Raw genomic sequence first — 12,604 nt, forward strand, 5'->3', positions numbered from 1 at the left:
CTCTGGAACGGGCCCACCACGCCTGGCCTGGGGCACAGCAGCAGGACCAAGGTGACCAACTGTCCTTGTCTGCCCGCAAGTCAGGGGGGTCCCTAGAATTTCCAGTTTTAAGACTAAGGTGACCTGGGCAAGAGGGGAGGGAGGCGTGTGGGCTGGCCTGGTGTGTGTGGCTGCACCGTGAGCCAGGCAGGAAGGGGAGGAAGATGCCTCTTGCCAAGCAGAGTGTCCACTTCAAGGGGCTGCTGGAATGCAGGTGGTGGTCACCCTGCAGCCCAAGCCCAGCCCCACAGCCCACTGACATGAGTGAAAGAGTCGCCTAACATTTCCTCCCTTTTGAAGGCCATGAACTCACTAACCCTAAGGTATAAACATCCAACAGCAAACGAGTGTCCCGAACAAGATGATCTGCATTGGAAAAGGCCCCGCTGAGGCCCAGAGGCAGGCCACCAGCAGCTGGAAGTCAGGGCGCTGGGGTGAGGGCCTTCTGTGCAGGGGCCTCATAGGGACACTGAAATCAACACACACTGGTCCCGTCACCGCTGTCTGGGCTGGCTTGACCCCCGACTTTCTCCGAGTTTGGGGCTCTAGACAGCGATCCATCAGACACGCAACCACCGAAGACAGGCGTCTCTTCTCTCCCCTTGTTCAGGGCTCCCCCAGGACGTGTGGAAAGTGGCCTTGCTGACACTGGCCGCTGTGATTCCCTAGGAGACTAGAAACGGTCCCGGAAAGCGGAGAACTGCCGACATCCTGCTGCGCCGCTGGAGAGTCCTCAGCCACTCTGGAGGTGCTCCCCTGCCACCCACCCCCTCGGGGGCCCAGCACCCCAGCCCCTAAAAAAAGTAAAGTTCATTTGAAATACATGTATTTCCCAAACATAAGCCGTGGCTAAGCAACCAGAGACCTTTCCTAATGCAGGAATTGGAAACAGCCTTGCCTCAAAAGATTTTCTTTTGGCTGACCCAGGGACTCCCTGGTGCCGGCACGAAAATGACAGGGGTCACAGCACTCACCTGTGCTCAGGAGCCCTGCTGGGAAGAGCCCGCAGAGGCCTCAGGGCCACAGCAGCACCCTCACCGCTGGTCTGGGGCCCCCTTGCTGGAACAGGTGGATGTCTGACTGGTCACCGTGTGTTCTCAGAAAACCCTGCAAAGATCGCAGGGACCCTTGGTGGCCCTGAGCATCTTCTTCATCCAAGAGAATCTTGCAGAACAAGCCCTTCTCTTCTCTCAAGCTGTTTGAAGGAGGAGCCCTGCCTTCCCACAGAAGGCATTAGAGTCTCCATTCACCCATCCGGTGCTCCCTCCAGCCCCCGCAGCTCCTCCTGGTGTAAAGCAAGACCCTTTCAGAGGCTCCAGCCGATTCCCAGATGGGTGTTAGTAATGCTTATATCCACAGGGGCCAGTGGGATAGGTGGGTTGACCAGGGAGCCACCCTGGGTCCCCACCATCGTGATCAGCTCCAGCCAGCTGTGGCCTTGTCGGACCTTGGCCAGACATTACAGATTTCAGACATAAGCCAGAAGTTAGGCTTTTCACGTAAACTCTCTTGATTGAAAATGTTGGCAGACAAGAGATGTAAAACACCGTGCATGCTGAACAGCACATGTCAGAGACCGACTTGGCAGACCTCTAAGGCGACCATGCCCCGAGGTTTGAACCGGACCAGCAAAGCATCCACCAGTTGTCACCTGGGAAGGCCAGATCTTCGCTCCCTGCCCTGCCACATCCTCTCTTCAGAAATGACACATGCAGAACCCAAATCACAATCTTTCAAGCAACTTCATGGATGCAAATAGTGCTTTTCAGAGTGGAATCTGGAAACAAAGTCGCTTGGAGCTTAAGTCTGGTGGAGAGGTAGGGGGTAGGCCCAGAAGAGGCTGGCCTTTGAGGTAAGACGGACAGGTGACTTTGAGGTAGGAAGGCATCCCCAGGAGGTGCCTGAAATGAAGGACGGCTGAAGGTGGCTATAAATGTCTGTTGTTCGTACACGGCACCTCTGCTTTATAGGCAGTGTGTGCCTGAACATGTAGTGGATGGCTTCTGCCTCCTTCACTTTTGCTTCTGAGCTTCCATGTTCTCCATGGCACATGCGTTTGGGGGCATGTCCCCTGCGTGGCCCACTTTTGCTGCCTTTCTCTTGCCTGTGAGATGCTCAGACCTGGGGCTCCCAGCACCTGGCAGGGCCTCTGCCCTGGTGGAAAGCCCGAGCCCTTGGACCCACTCCAGCCCTGCCCAGTTCACCCTTGTCTGGGGCACTTACTAAAATCTGATTCCTGGGTCCTCTTCCAGAACAGTCGCCTCAAGCACCCAGGGGACACCCTTATGCTCTACACGTTTGGAGGGCATGAATAAGGTCGCTGTGAAGGGCATGTGCTGAATGGCTGCCCTGGAATCACCTGGGAGCTATTTTAGTTTTAATAACAGCTTTGGCATATTATTGACAGTCTATAAAGTTCACTCTTTTAAAGTGTATAACTCAGTAGCTTTTAATTTTTTCAGAAGTTGATCACCAATATCCTGGGGCATGTTTAAAATTACTGTCAGGGCCGCTCCCGAGATTCTGATGCCACGGGGTCGAGGAGCCTGTGGCCGGCTTGTCTTTTCTATGGAGCCCCCACAGGGGCTCTGCCCTACAGGCAGCCATGGGAACCACAGGTGTAGAACGGGACACTTCACCTTATCTGCAACATGTTTGGCTATCACAACTGGGGGATACTCCTGGCATCTAGGGGGTGGGGGCCAGGATGCTGGCCTGGCCCACAGTGCAGGGACGGCCCCCACAGCAGGCAGCGATCCAGCCCCAATGTCCAAAGTGGCTGGGTTGGAAAGCCAGGATCTACAGTAACCCCAACTCCTCCCCAGCCTGTGACCACCTGAGCGCCTCAGGCTCAGCCACAGCGGCTCCCAGCAGCAGAAGCAGGCCTCATCGCCAACAGACCAGCACTTAGTAAAGACGTTGTGTAGGGACACTTCTCAAACTGGGCCTGAGGCCTCGCATCTCTAACAAGCCCCTGGTGGTGTCGCTGGTCGGCAGACCACACTTTGAACGTCAAGGCTGCAGTTCATTTACAGGCCACACACGAGCCTGCCCTGGGTCGAGCCGCCCACTGCCACTTCTAACGGTGCATCATCTCGTGTCCCTGACACACACACCCTGCTCACTGGGCCGGGCACATTCACCACCACACGGCTGGTAACCCACTTTCTGCTGCATCTCCTACTTGAAGGGTGTGTGTGCTAGTTTCCTGGGACGTTTCTGTTGACCAAGAGTGGAGAGACTGCAGGAAAGATTCGGCGGGCCCAGGGTGTCCCCACCCTCATCCCGCCGGCCCCCTGGGCTCCAAGGAGGTCATTGGTGAGGGTTGGTTTCAAGGTGGGGACAAATTTCCAAGACATGAACAGCCCCTTGAGCAGGCGCCCCATGACCAGTCCTCGGTGACAGTCAGAGAGGAAATGGTTGCCCCGGGTGGACTTTGCCAATGAGCGCGTCCAGGTTCCAGCAGGGTGGGAGTGAAGATAGGGAGTGCGGCTCAGCGAGCACCCTTGCCAGAAGCAGAGCCATCCCTGGGAGCAGGGGCAGGACCGTCTGCATCAGCCAAGCAGACCTTGCGGAACAGAAGAGACTCTCCCACCCAGGCACCATTCAGAGGGTGGAGGAGTCACCCCGGCGCTGAGCACCGGGCTCTCCTAGTCCGCTGCGAGGAGCCGCAAGCTGAGTATGAGGCTGCCGCAGAGGCATCGCCGTCTGCCTTCCCCAAGTCCCAGCCCCTGGTGAGGGGTGCGGGGCCAAGGCTGCCTTCTCCCCAACATGCCCAGGAACCCTCTCCCCCGCATGGGCACAGTGGAGCACCCCCGGACTCCACTGTGCCTAGAGCGGGCGCCTGCCCATGCCCCGCAGCAGCCCACGATCCACTCTCTTGCCCCTGGGCTGCCAGTCTCCTTGGCGACCAGAGGCTTGAGCGGAGATTGGACTCTGCCCTGGCCTCATCCCTTCTGTCACTAGCTGCCCCCTGGCTCTGCACCAAGCTTGTCTGACCACAGCGCTGGGCCCGTTTCTCTCCAGGGGAGGCCCTGCCCCACTTGGTGTGTGCTGGAGATTCATGAGGGTCCAGGCCATGGGACTGAGACAGGAAGATCCTCTTGTGAAGCCCGGACAGATCAGAAGGCAGTTGTTGGCCCCGGAGGTCGGCATCCATCCAGCCGGGTAGGGGGAAGGGTGGGCAGACAGACGCTGGGATTTTAGAACCCCAAGCCAGAAACTAATTTCACGGGAAAAGCCTCGGGGGGGCAGATTCCAGGGCATATTGTTGTCGAAGAGACAGGGACAGACAGGAGCAGTGTGGAGCCAGGAGGGACTAGGGGTAGCTCTCCGTCCTGGGCCCCATACATCCTCGCCCTCTACAAGGGGCCAGATGGCAGCAAAGCTCAGGATGCAAGGCAAGACCACAGAGCCTGGTGGTGGTTTGGAACTTTCTTCTCTGTTGTTAAAAGGGGGAAATGAAATGGGTATGAGGTACCCCTGGGCTCTGGGGGAGGCATGCAGGCGGCCCCAGCAGGCAGGCGCTGGGGCGGGGTGGGAAGAGTCCTGGAGTTTCCCACAATCCTTTTCTCTGCAGGGAAGAGCAATGCGAGCTGATGAGGGGGTGGGGAAGAGGGGCAGGGCCCTGGGCGGGGGGCAGTGGGCGAGGGGCTTGGGGCTCACTCTCACATGCAAAGTCCAGCTGCCCCATCAACTAGGTTGCTTCTTGAAGAGCAACGTACATATAAATACACAGACACCGCTACACACACGCATGCGGAGAAGGCTCTGCATTCCCGAGCGTGGGGATCCATGCCCGCGTGCCCCGAGGCGCTGCGTGGGGCAGCCTCTCCGCCGCCGTGGCCGCCCTCCACGGCCCCCTGGGAGGAGTCTTCTGGGGAGGGCAGCTCGGTCTCTGAAGTTCTGCTCCCCAGCACCCAGCTGACTCTGAACCAAATCCATGCTTCCGCGAACGTGCGGGGGCAGCCCATGTGCTGATGCGAGGGTCCAGTCTCCCCTCCAGGGCTCCAGGGAACGGGGGTGCAGACAGAGGAGGGTGAGGGGGGCCCATGGAGACGTCCTCTCCCCCGCCCCACGGGGTCCTGGCCTCGGGGAGGGGGGAGGGGCCTCCCTTATCTCTCGGCCTCCATGGCGGGGTGGGCCCTCGCTTCTGAAGTGGCCTGCTGGGGGGCCAGGGGCGGCCAGTCTGACACAGGGGAAGGGGGTGCCGGAGTCCACGGGGGCGGCTGCTGTGGCAGGTGGTGCTGTGATCCCCCTGGGGGCGAGGCCGCCACTGGCCAGCTGGGTGCGGCGAAGTTGGTGGTGGCAGCATGGGGGAAGTGTGGCGGGGGCGATGTGGCCGCGGTGGCCATGGGGCTGCCACTGCCACCACCGTGGAAACTCTCAGAAGCCTTGAGACGGGAGAACATGGTGAGGGCGTCCGGGAAGTTGGGGGGTGTGGCAGGGGTGTTGGCAGGAGTGCACATCTGAGGGGAAGAGCAGAGGGAGGGATGAGCACCCCTTTATGGAAGGGGCCCTGGTCCCCCGCTGCCTCCCAGGGGACCTGTGCCCAGCCTGGCCGGAGCCTCGGTGCCCCTTCCCTGGATGCACTCTGGTGGCCCAGGACAGTCCCAGCCGGGGGCTCTCCCAGGCCTGGCACCCTGGACAGGCTGGCCCCCACCTCCACCGGCTGTCTCCGGGGGGGTCCCATGCCAGGAGTCAGCAGCCCCTCCACGGCCAAGAGCCACCACAGCTTCCTCCCCAGGGCAGCATCCCCCATCCGACCGGGAGCCCCCAGCAGGGCTGCAGGGGCACTTACCATCTGGTGGTGGTGGTGGCTGTAGGGAATGTTGGTCTCCTGGAAAAAGGCGCTGAGGGCCGTCTGTGGGAAGAAAGGCCCAGCTTAATCTCAGGACCCCTGTGGCCCAGGGCTGGACGTCCAGGCAGTTCTGGTAGGTAGTGAAGACCCTTGTGACTGCCTGCCACCTGGCCAGCAGGTGTCTCCGGCTTGCACACACCTGGTGTTATCACCACGACTGGGAACATCGGCTTCTCATCCTTTGGTTCAGGAAATTCTAGCCTGACGGTCACAACCCCTCTGACACCCTATCCTCTCTGAGCCTCAGTCTCCTCACCTGTGAGCCAGGGGATGGCAAAGGCCTGAGACATCGGTCTGTGCCCATCTGCCCCTCTCTTTGGCTGACAAAGGGACCCTGCTGGCCTGGGCCTCAGTTTCTCCAGTTTCACCACAAGGAGACTAAACAGGCGGCTTCCAGCTTCCCCCCTTTGCAGCAGCCGCCCCCTAAGGTCCACGCTCCAGCCGGAGAGCCAGAATCAAACAGAATGGCCTGGGCTTTGAGCTTGCGGAGCCTCCCTTGGCATGTTCTCCAGGTGGTGGAGCCTGTGGCAGAGGTGAGCCTGCACCCAGGGGGGTGAGCGGCAGGGTACGGAGGGGTCTGAGAGCAGGCCTGTGTCAGACCGGTGTCCAGAGGCCCTGGCGGACTAGGGTAGAGCCCGGGGGGAGGAGGCGCTGGCACTGGGTGTGTCCTGGCTTAGGCCCTGCAGAGAGCTTCAAGGAAAATAAGGGACCAGGCTGCTCTGGGACAGTGCTGGGTGAGGGAGCCTGTCAAGTGTACAAAGGGCCTGGAGGCCGTCACGTCCTTGACCCAGCCCCAGCTGCCCCGAGCTCTGCCTTTGATCACCACCCCCTTAGGCTCACCCCTTCCCAGCTCCCTACTGCTCAAGCCCCTCCCCTGGCCCCAATACCCCAGAAACCCAGCCTGGGTCTTGTTACTTTATTAAAATAAATTCAAATGAATTCCTCCGGGAATTTCCTGCTAGAGATGTCCTACCCCAGTGTGCCCATGGGTGAGGGAGCTCAAGGAGGGGTGCTGGTCTCTACCTCCTCAGAACCGCCCCCAAGAGCCCAGGGGACACACCTGAACCCTTCCACCTGACAGACAGACTGACCTTCTGCCCTCTTCAAGCCCCACCCCTTAACTACACACGCACATCCCCCTCCCCTGCAGCCTGGTGTCCCCATTAACACCTCAATCACAGAGAATATGACCCAAAAAACAAAGCTTTGGCTGGGTCAGGCCTCAGCCTGTCTGTGCGGCCAGCCGGTGGGGGAGGAAACAGAGTGCGAGGATTAGCCTTGAAGGACGCTCGTTCACACAGGGGCCTAAGGTTTGGGGTTCGTGACCCACTTTCACCTGCTGAACCTCTATTTTAGGATCTGTATCCCCTATTTTACAGGTAGCAAAAGTGAGACTTGGGGAGCCCTGGTCACAAGGCTCCTGCCCCGGGGGAGCCCCCAGAGCCCCAGGATGCAGGCTGCTCCTGCCTCCTCTTGGGATAGTTTTCCCCCAGGCATTTCAACCCTCACAGCCACATTTTCAATTCCGTGATCAAGCCACACCAGCCTGCCCAGCTGCTGCCAGGCTCTGGGCACTCGCTGGGCCGACAGACTGACAGGCGGTGCCTCCCACCAGACACCTGTCTGCCCCAATCCCAGGCAGGGAGGGAGCCATGGATGCAGATGTAGGACTCAAGCAAACTGCCACGAATGTGGTTTTGCAAGTTTTGCCACATCAAGCCCTTGAGACAAAAGGGCTGATTAGGGAGCTTCCTGCAGGGTGGGGCTCTGCGGGGTGGGGGCAGTGGGAGGGAAGCCACCAATCACTCCTAAGGGATAGACTCCTACCCTTGAGGTACAGATGGGGAAACTGAGGCCAGTGCCCAGGACAAAGCAATCTCATCTCCTGGTGTGAAGACCACACAGGGCCAGCAGCTCCGCCAAGAGCCCTGGTAGGAAACTGGGAAGGAAGAAGTCCTCTGAGCAGATAGGCTACTGTCCCCTCCCCCCCAAAGCTGTCCAAACCTCCAGGTGGGAATTCCAATCTCCATCCCACCCCAGGAAGTGGAGCCCAGTCCCCTGGCTCCCTGTGGCTCCTGGAGGTCCAAACGCCTTCCCCAGGATGGCTCCCCATCAGGAAACCACGGCTCCTGAGTCTTGGCTGGGCCCCCACACTACAGACTGGTTGGGTCTGTGACCTCAAACCTGTAAGGGGCTAGGGGGGCCGCATCCCTGGATACCACATGGGTTATCTCTGGGCAGTTGAGCTAAGGAAGGTCAGGTGGCCTCTTGGCAGCACAAGCCGTGGGCCCTAGTGCTCCAGGGGTCAGAGAAGCCTGGGGGTGAGGGGAGATCGGGGCGGTCCCACCACCTGACCGGCTGGCTGAAAGCTACTGAACCGTGTACACGCTGCCGCACACCGTACAGGTAGATCCCTCTGCCAACACTGAAGTGGACACTCCCACACGACTCTCGAGCGGGGTACACAAACGCACAACGGTATCTGTAGGGCGAGGCACCCCCCACAGCACCCTACACTCATGTGTGTACACGCGTGGGCACTATCTGCAGAGCGGTGACGTGTGTACACGGAGCAAGCACCCCGCGCTCGCTGGCCTGCGTGTTTACACACACGCCAACATGCCCACACGTAGCGTGGTGCGTGCGTAAATACAAATGCACATGGACGCGGACACGCGCCGCCGAACTGCCCACCGGGCATGCACACCCTCAGACCCCCGCCCGCGGGGCGGCTCCTCTGCCCTAGTCCCACACCCAGCGGCTCCCGCAGTGGGGGCGGCGCGGCCCAGGCCTGGGACGTCCTCCTTCCGGTGGCCCGCCAGCCCCACGGTTCGTCCGATTCGCGGCGCCGCCCCACCCTGGCCGTTACCCGAACAAAAGAGGGGGAGCTCCCCCAATCCCGACCGCCCGGGAGGCGGGGATTCGGGGCCCCGGTGGGGGCGGGCAGCGTTTCCGGGAACCGCGTAGACGCTGCCGTGCCGCCGGGCCCGACCCGCACGCCGCGGGTGCGCGCCGGGGCCCGGACTCCAGGGCGCGCGATCGCCGGGACACCGGGCAGAGTGCGATGCCGGCCGGTCCCTGAGGAGCGCGCGCCGGCACGTGTCCACACCGGCCCGCGCCCGCCCCGCTGCACGCCCCGCTGCGCGAAATGGACATCCCGGACCCAGCCCGGCCCGGCCGCGCACCTCGAACTGCCAGTGGGCCGCCTGCAGCAGCTGCTTCGCCTGGTCGGCCGCGCAGCCCGCCGTCAGAACGAACTGGTTGATCATGACCTGGTGTTTGAGCTCGTCCATGTTCACGGACATGGCGCCACCCGCCGCCCCGGCCGCCGCCGCGCTCCTTCGCCTCACGCGTCCACCATTAGCGAGCCGGCTCCGGCTAATACAAATATTTACTGTGCGGCTCTGACTCACCGAGCCTCGCCTGGCTGGGCGCGGGGGCATGCTGGGAGATGTAGTCCCGCCGCTTCCGCCCGCCGGCTGGGGGCTGCCGGCCGGGCTGGGGCGCGCGTCCGAGGGCCGGGCCTGCTGCGTGCGAGCGGGGTCGGGCGCGCGCCGGGCCCGGGACCAGCTGCGCTCGGCGCTCTGGGGCTACTGCGCCCTGCCCTGGCACGGAGGGGGCTGCAGACTGCACGGGCGCAGACGCCGGCCATGGGGGTCTTTAACCAAGATCCCCGAACCCTGGTGTAGTTCGCATCCCTCGGTGTTGAGCGGGCACCCCCTTGGAGAAGGGGACCTAGTAATTTGGCATAAATGGGCAGCACCAGGACGCAAGGTCTCGAAGGCTTGACACACAGTAGGCGCCAAGAAATACTCCTTCAGTGAATGAATGAATGAATGAATGAATATGCCCTTTAGGGCTCAGCTCAAAGTCACCGCCTCCAGGAAGCGTTCCGGTCTCTTCAACACCCCAAGCACAAGCTCACATCGCCCACTCTTGACGTGACTGCCTCCCCGACCTTGCGCTCTGGCCGGGCACACAATAGGCTCCAGGACCGTCTAGGGGCCTGGGATAGCAGGCCAGGCCAGCAGCTCTGGTGCCTCGGGATCCCCTCCCTGAGGTGCTCCCATTTTCCCACGGAAAATCTCGTGCTCTGCCAGAAATCTCGGGCCTCAGAACACAGTTGCTAGGACCGCGCGGAGCCAGTTCCGGGGCGGCCTCGAACTCCTATTCCCAGAATGCCCCGGTTTATTTGCATCGTTCCCTCCCGGGTGACGTCAGTGAGTGAGGCCGCGTCTCGACCAATGGGAGGACGCGGGGTGTTAGGACCTGGCCATATAAGGTAAACAAAGCCGGCTGCCCAATGAGGCGGCGGCGGGGGCGGGCTGTGTCACGTGGAGGCCGGGGGCGGGGCTGGAGGGGGCGGGGGTGGGGCGTTGCGGACAGTGTTTACAGCCCGGCGCGCGCCGCTTCCGGCTAACGTTGGGGAACGGGCTTGCGAGGATTGCGGCCGGTATCTCGGGTGGGGACGGTGGGGAGACCACGGCCCGAGGTGTGGCTTGGTCACTCCCGGTGTGAATGACTTTGGCCAGGTTCCTCGCGCTTCCTGGGCCCCGGCTTCATTCGTTGAACAATAATACACTGGGCCCTTCCTGTGTGTCCGGCTGTGACCTAGTGGGTACAGAGGAGAGCAGCCCCCAAACGCGCCGGCTCTTGGGGGGTGTGGGTTGGGGACTTGTGTCAGAATTCTCAGACCGATGTTGATTCTAAACTGTGGAAAGCTCCGTCAGGAAGCAGGCACAAGCCCAGAGTGTGGTGGGTTAAGGCCACTGAGAGGATTTGATAGATCTGGTGTCCTCATAAGGATCACAGTAGCTGCGGCATTGTGGGGACCAGATGGTGGCAGAGGATTCCAGGCTGGGTCGGACGGTGTTCTGGTTCCAGGGTAGTCCGCCCCTGTCCAGAGCCCTGCCCAGAATTTGACTGAAAGGAGGGACCTTGCCTCACTCGGGGGAGGAGCAGGGTAGTGGGGGATTGTAGTGCTCTCCAGAGAGCCTTTCCTGGGGCTCTCAACCCTTTAGGGGTTCTGGCTAGGGGTCACTAGTGGGAGGATAACGGGACTGGGGGACTGGCAGTGAGGGACTGAAGGTCCCAGATTGTGAGGGCAGGGTGGGAGGGAAGAGGCCGTGATGCAGTGGGACTGCTAAGCCAACTCCTGAGGGTAAAGGCTGGGAGCTTAGCCTATTGGCAAGGAGAGGACGCCCAGTGTCCCTTTCCAGGCGTGGGCGCCTCAGCTCTGGCGGGAGTCACCTGTCCACTTGGGAAATAAGGTTTTGGCCTCTCTTCTGCTGCTTGGGGATCTCTCAGGCTCCATAATCTTTTGCTGACCCTGATGGGGCCAGGAGATGTCTGCTGTTGCTAAAAATGGCCCCTCACCTTCACCAAGCATCATAAGTGTGGATTAACTTTGGCAAATGGCTCGGCACAGGGTAGGCAGTTCTGAATGAGGTTATGGCTATCACTGGGACAGCAACAGCAGGATGGAAGGTGAGCAGGTCCTGGAGCCAGACAGACCTGGGTACCAGTTTTGACTCAGCTACTTAATGACTCTCGTATCAGGCAACATACTCCTACTCAGCCTGTTTCCTCATTTGTGAACCCAAGGGAAGAGCAGGGAGCTCTCCCAGGACTGCTGTGGGGGATTCATGCTGGAGAGGTGCTCAGGATGGGCCTGGCACTCAGTGCACCCCTTCTAGCACTCACCTCTTTGCTTCCACCTGGTCCACTCTAGGGTGCACAAGTTGTACAGAAAAAGAAATAGGCTGGAATACAGATCTGACACTTTTGCCAGTGTTCAGAGCCAGTGGAGAACAGACACCCAGTAGGCCAGGAAGGTGTGTTTCTGGTGAGGGAGGGTGGGTGCTGTCCTGGCGGTTTCCACTGGGCGCTTTTCTTGTTCAGGAAGGCACCTCCACCCTCATCCAGGCACCACGCAGGTGCCTTCCAGGCTTGCCCTGCCCAGAAGGATCTCTTTCAGGCCAGTCTGCTGGCCAGGTTGGGGTAGATGGGGCTGGCAGGAGCAAAGGTCACCCCTCTGGCCCCCATGGCCCTAGTTGGCTTGTTTTCCCAGGGGCAACAGAGAAGGAAAAAACAACCTTGTTTCCAGCCAGGATCAGCCTGGCTAGAGAGTGGACTTTGGATTTCTTAGCAGGCTTGCATGGGGCCTGACAGCTGGGCCAGTAGATGGGGGAGGAAAGGTAAAAGGCATTTCCAACAGTGTTGGCATCTTATTGAGGTCCAGGGAGGTTGCCAAAGTTGGCATAGGGAGTTGATGGAGAGTTGTTTTCAAATATTCCACAGATGTATGTGTTTACCAGACATCTACTGGGTGCCCAGCTTTGGGAATACAAGAATGAATAGGTGAGGATCCTGCCCCCTCATCAGGTTCAAGAAATCTAGACTTGAGGGACTCATACCAGGAGACCATGAACTGTGCTTAGGGCCTTTATATTTCATAGGCCTCAATGCTGGCTGACTGAGGGGCCTTGAGATCTGGCCACTGCCTTACTCCTGACGTCTGTTCCTATGCACACCCCCTTATTTGTACTCCACACTGGCCTTTGAACTCCTGGATCATTCTCGGCTCTTTTCTGCCTCAGGGCCTTTGCACATGCTATTTCCCTTGCCTAGAACCTGGACTGGCTTATCCCCCAAGAGTTTGGCTGGTTGGCAAACTTGCATTTCAAGTCCTGGCTTAAATATCAC

At 60.2% G+C, this 12,604-nt stretch overlaps 1 protein-coding gene across 1 annotated transcript; it reads right to left on the reverse strand.

Moving 5' to 3' along the window:
• Positions 1-4,458: 4,458 nt before the first annotated feature.
• On the reverse strand, positions 4,459-9,296 carry UBALD1 (UBA like domain containing 1). The gene is made up of 3 exons (XM_036920497.2): positions 9,085-9,296; positions 5,840-5,902; positions 4,459-5,507 (listed from the first exon to the last, which is right to left on the reverse strand). The coding sequence occupies exons 1-3, from the start codon at positions 9,202-9,204 to the stop codon at positions 5,154-5,156; spliced, it is 537 nt and encodes a 178-aa protein (XP_036776392.1). The 5' UTR covers positions 9,205-9,296; the 3' UTR covers positions 4,459-5,153.
• Positions 9,297-12,604: the final 3,308 nt, after the last annotated feature.

Source organism: Manis pentadactyla, chromosome 10 (genome assembly GCF_030020395.1).
Source record: "Manis pentadactyla isolate mManPen7 chromosome 10, mManPen7.hap1, whole genome shotgun sequence".
Taxonomy (NCBI): Eukaryota; Metazoa; Chordata; class Mammalia; order Pholidota; family Manidae; genus Manis; species Manis pentadactyla.

Excerpts from the sequence above, each read along its gene's own strand:
- UBALD1 (XM_036920497.2), bottom strand. The coding sequence starts at position 9,204 with ATGTCCGTGAACATGGACGAGCTCAAACACCAGGTCATGATCAACCAG. Across the intron at positions 5,903-9,084 it reads CGGCCCACTGGCAGTTCGAG|ACGGCCCTCAGCGCCTTTTT; the intron begins GTGCGCGGCCGG and ends TTCTTCCCACAG. Across the intron at positions 5,508-5,839 it reads GCCACCACCACCACCAGATG|ATGTGCACTCCTGCCAACAC; the intron begins GTAAGTGCCCCT and ends TCTTCCCCTCAG.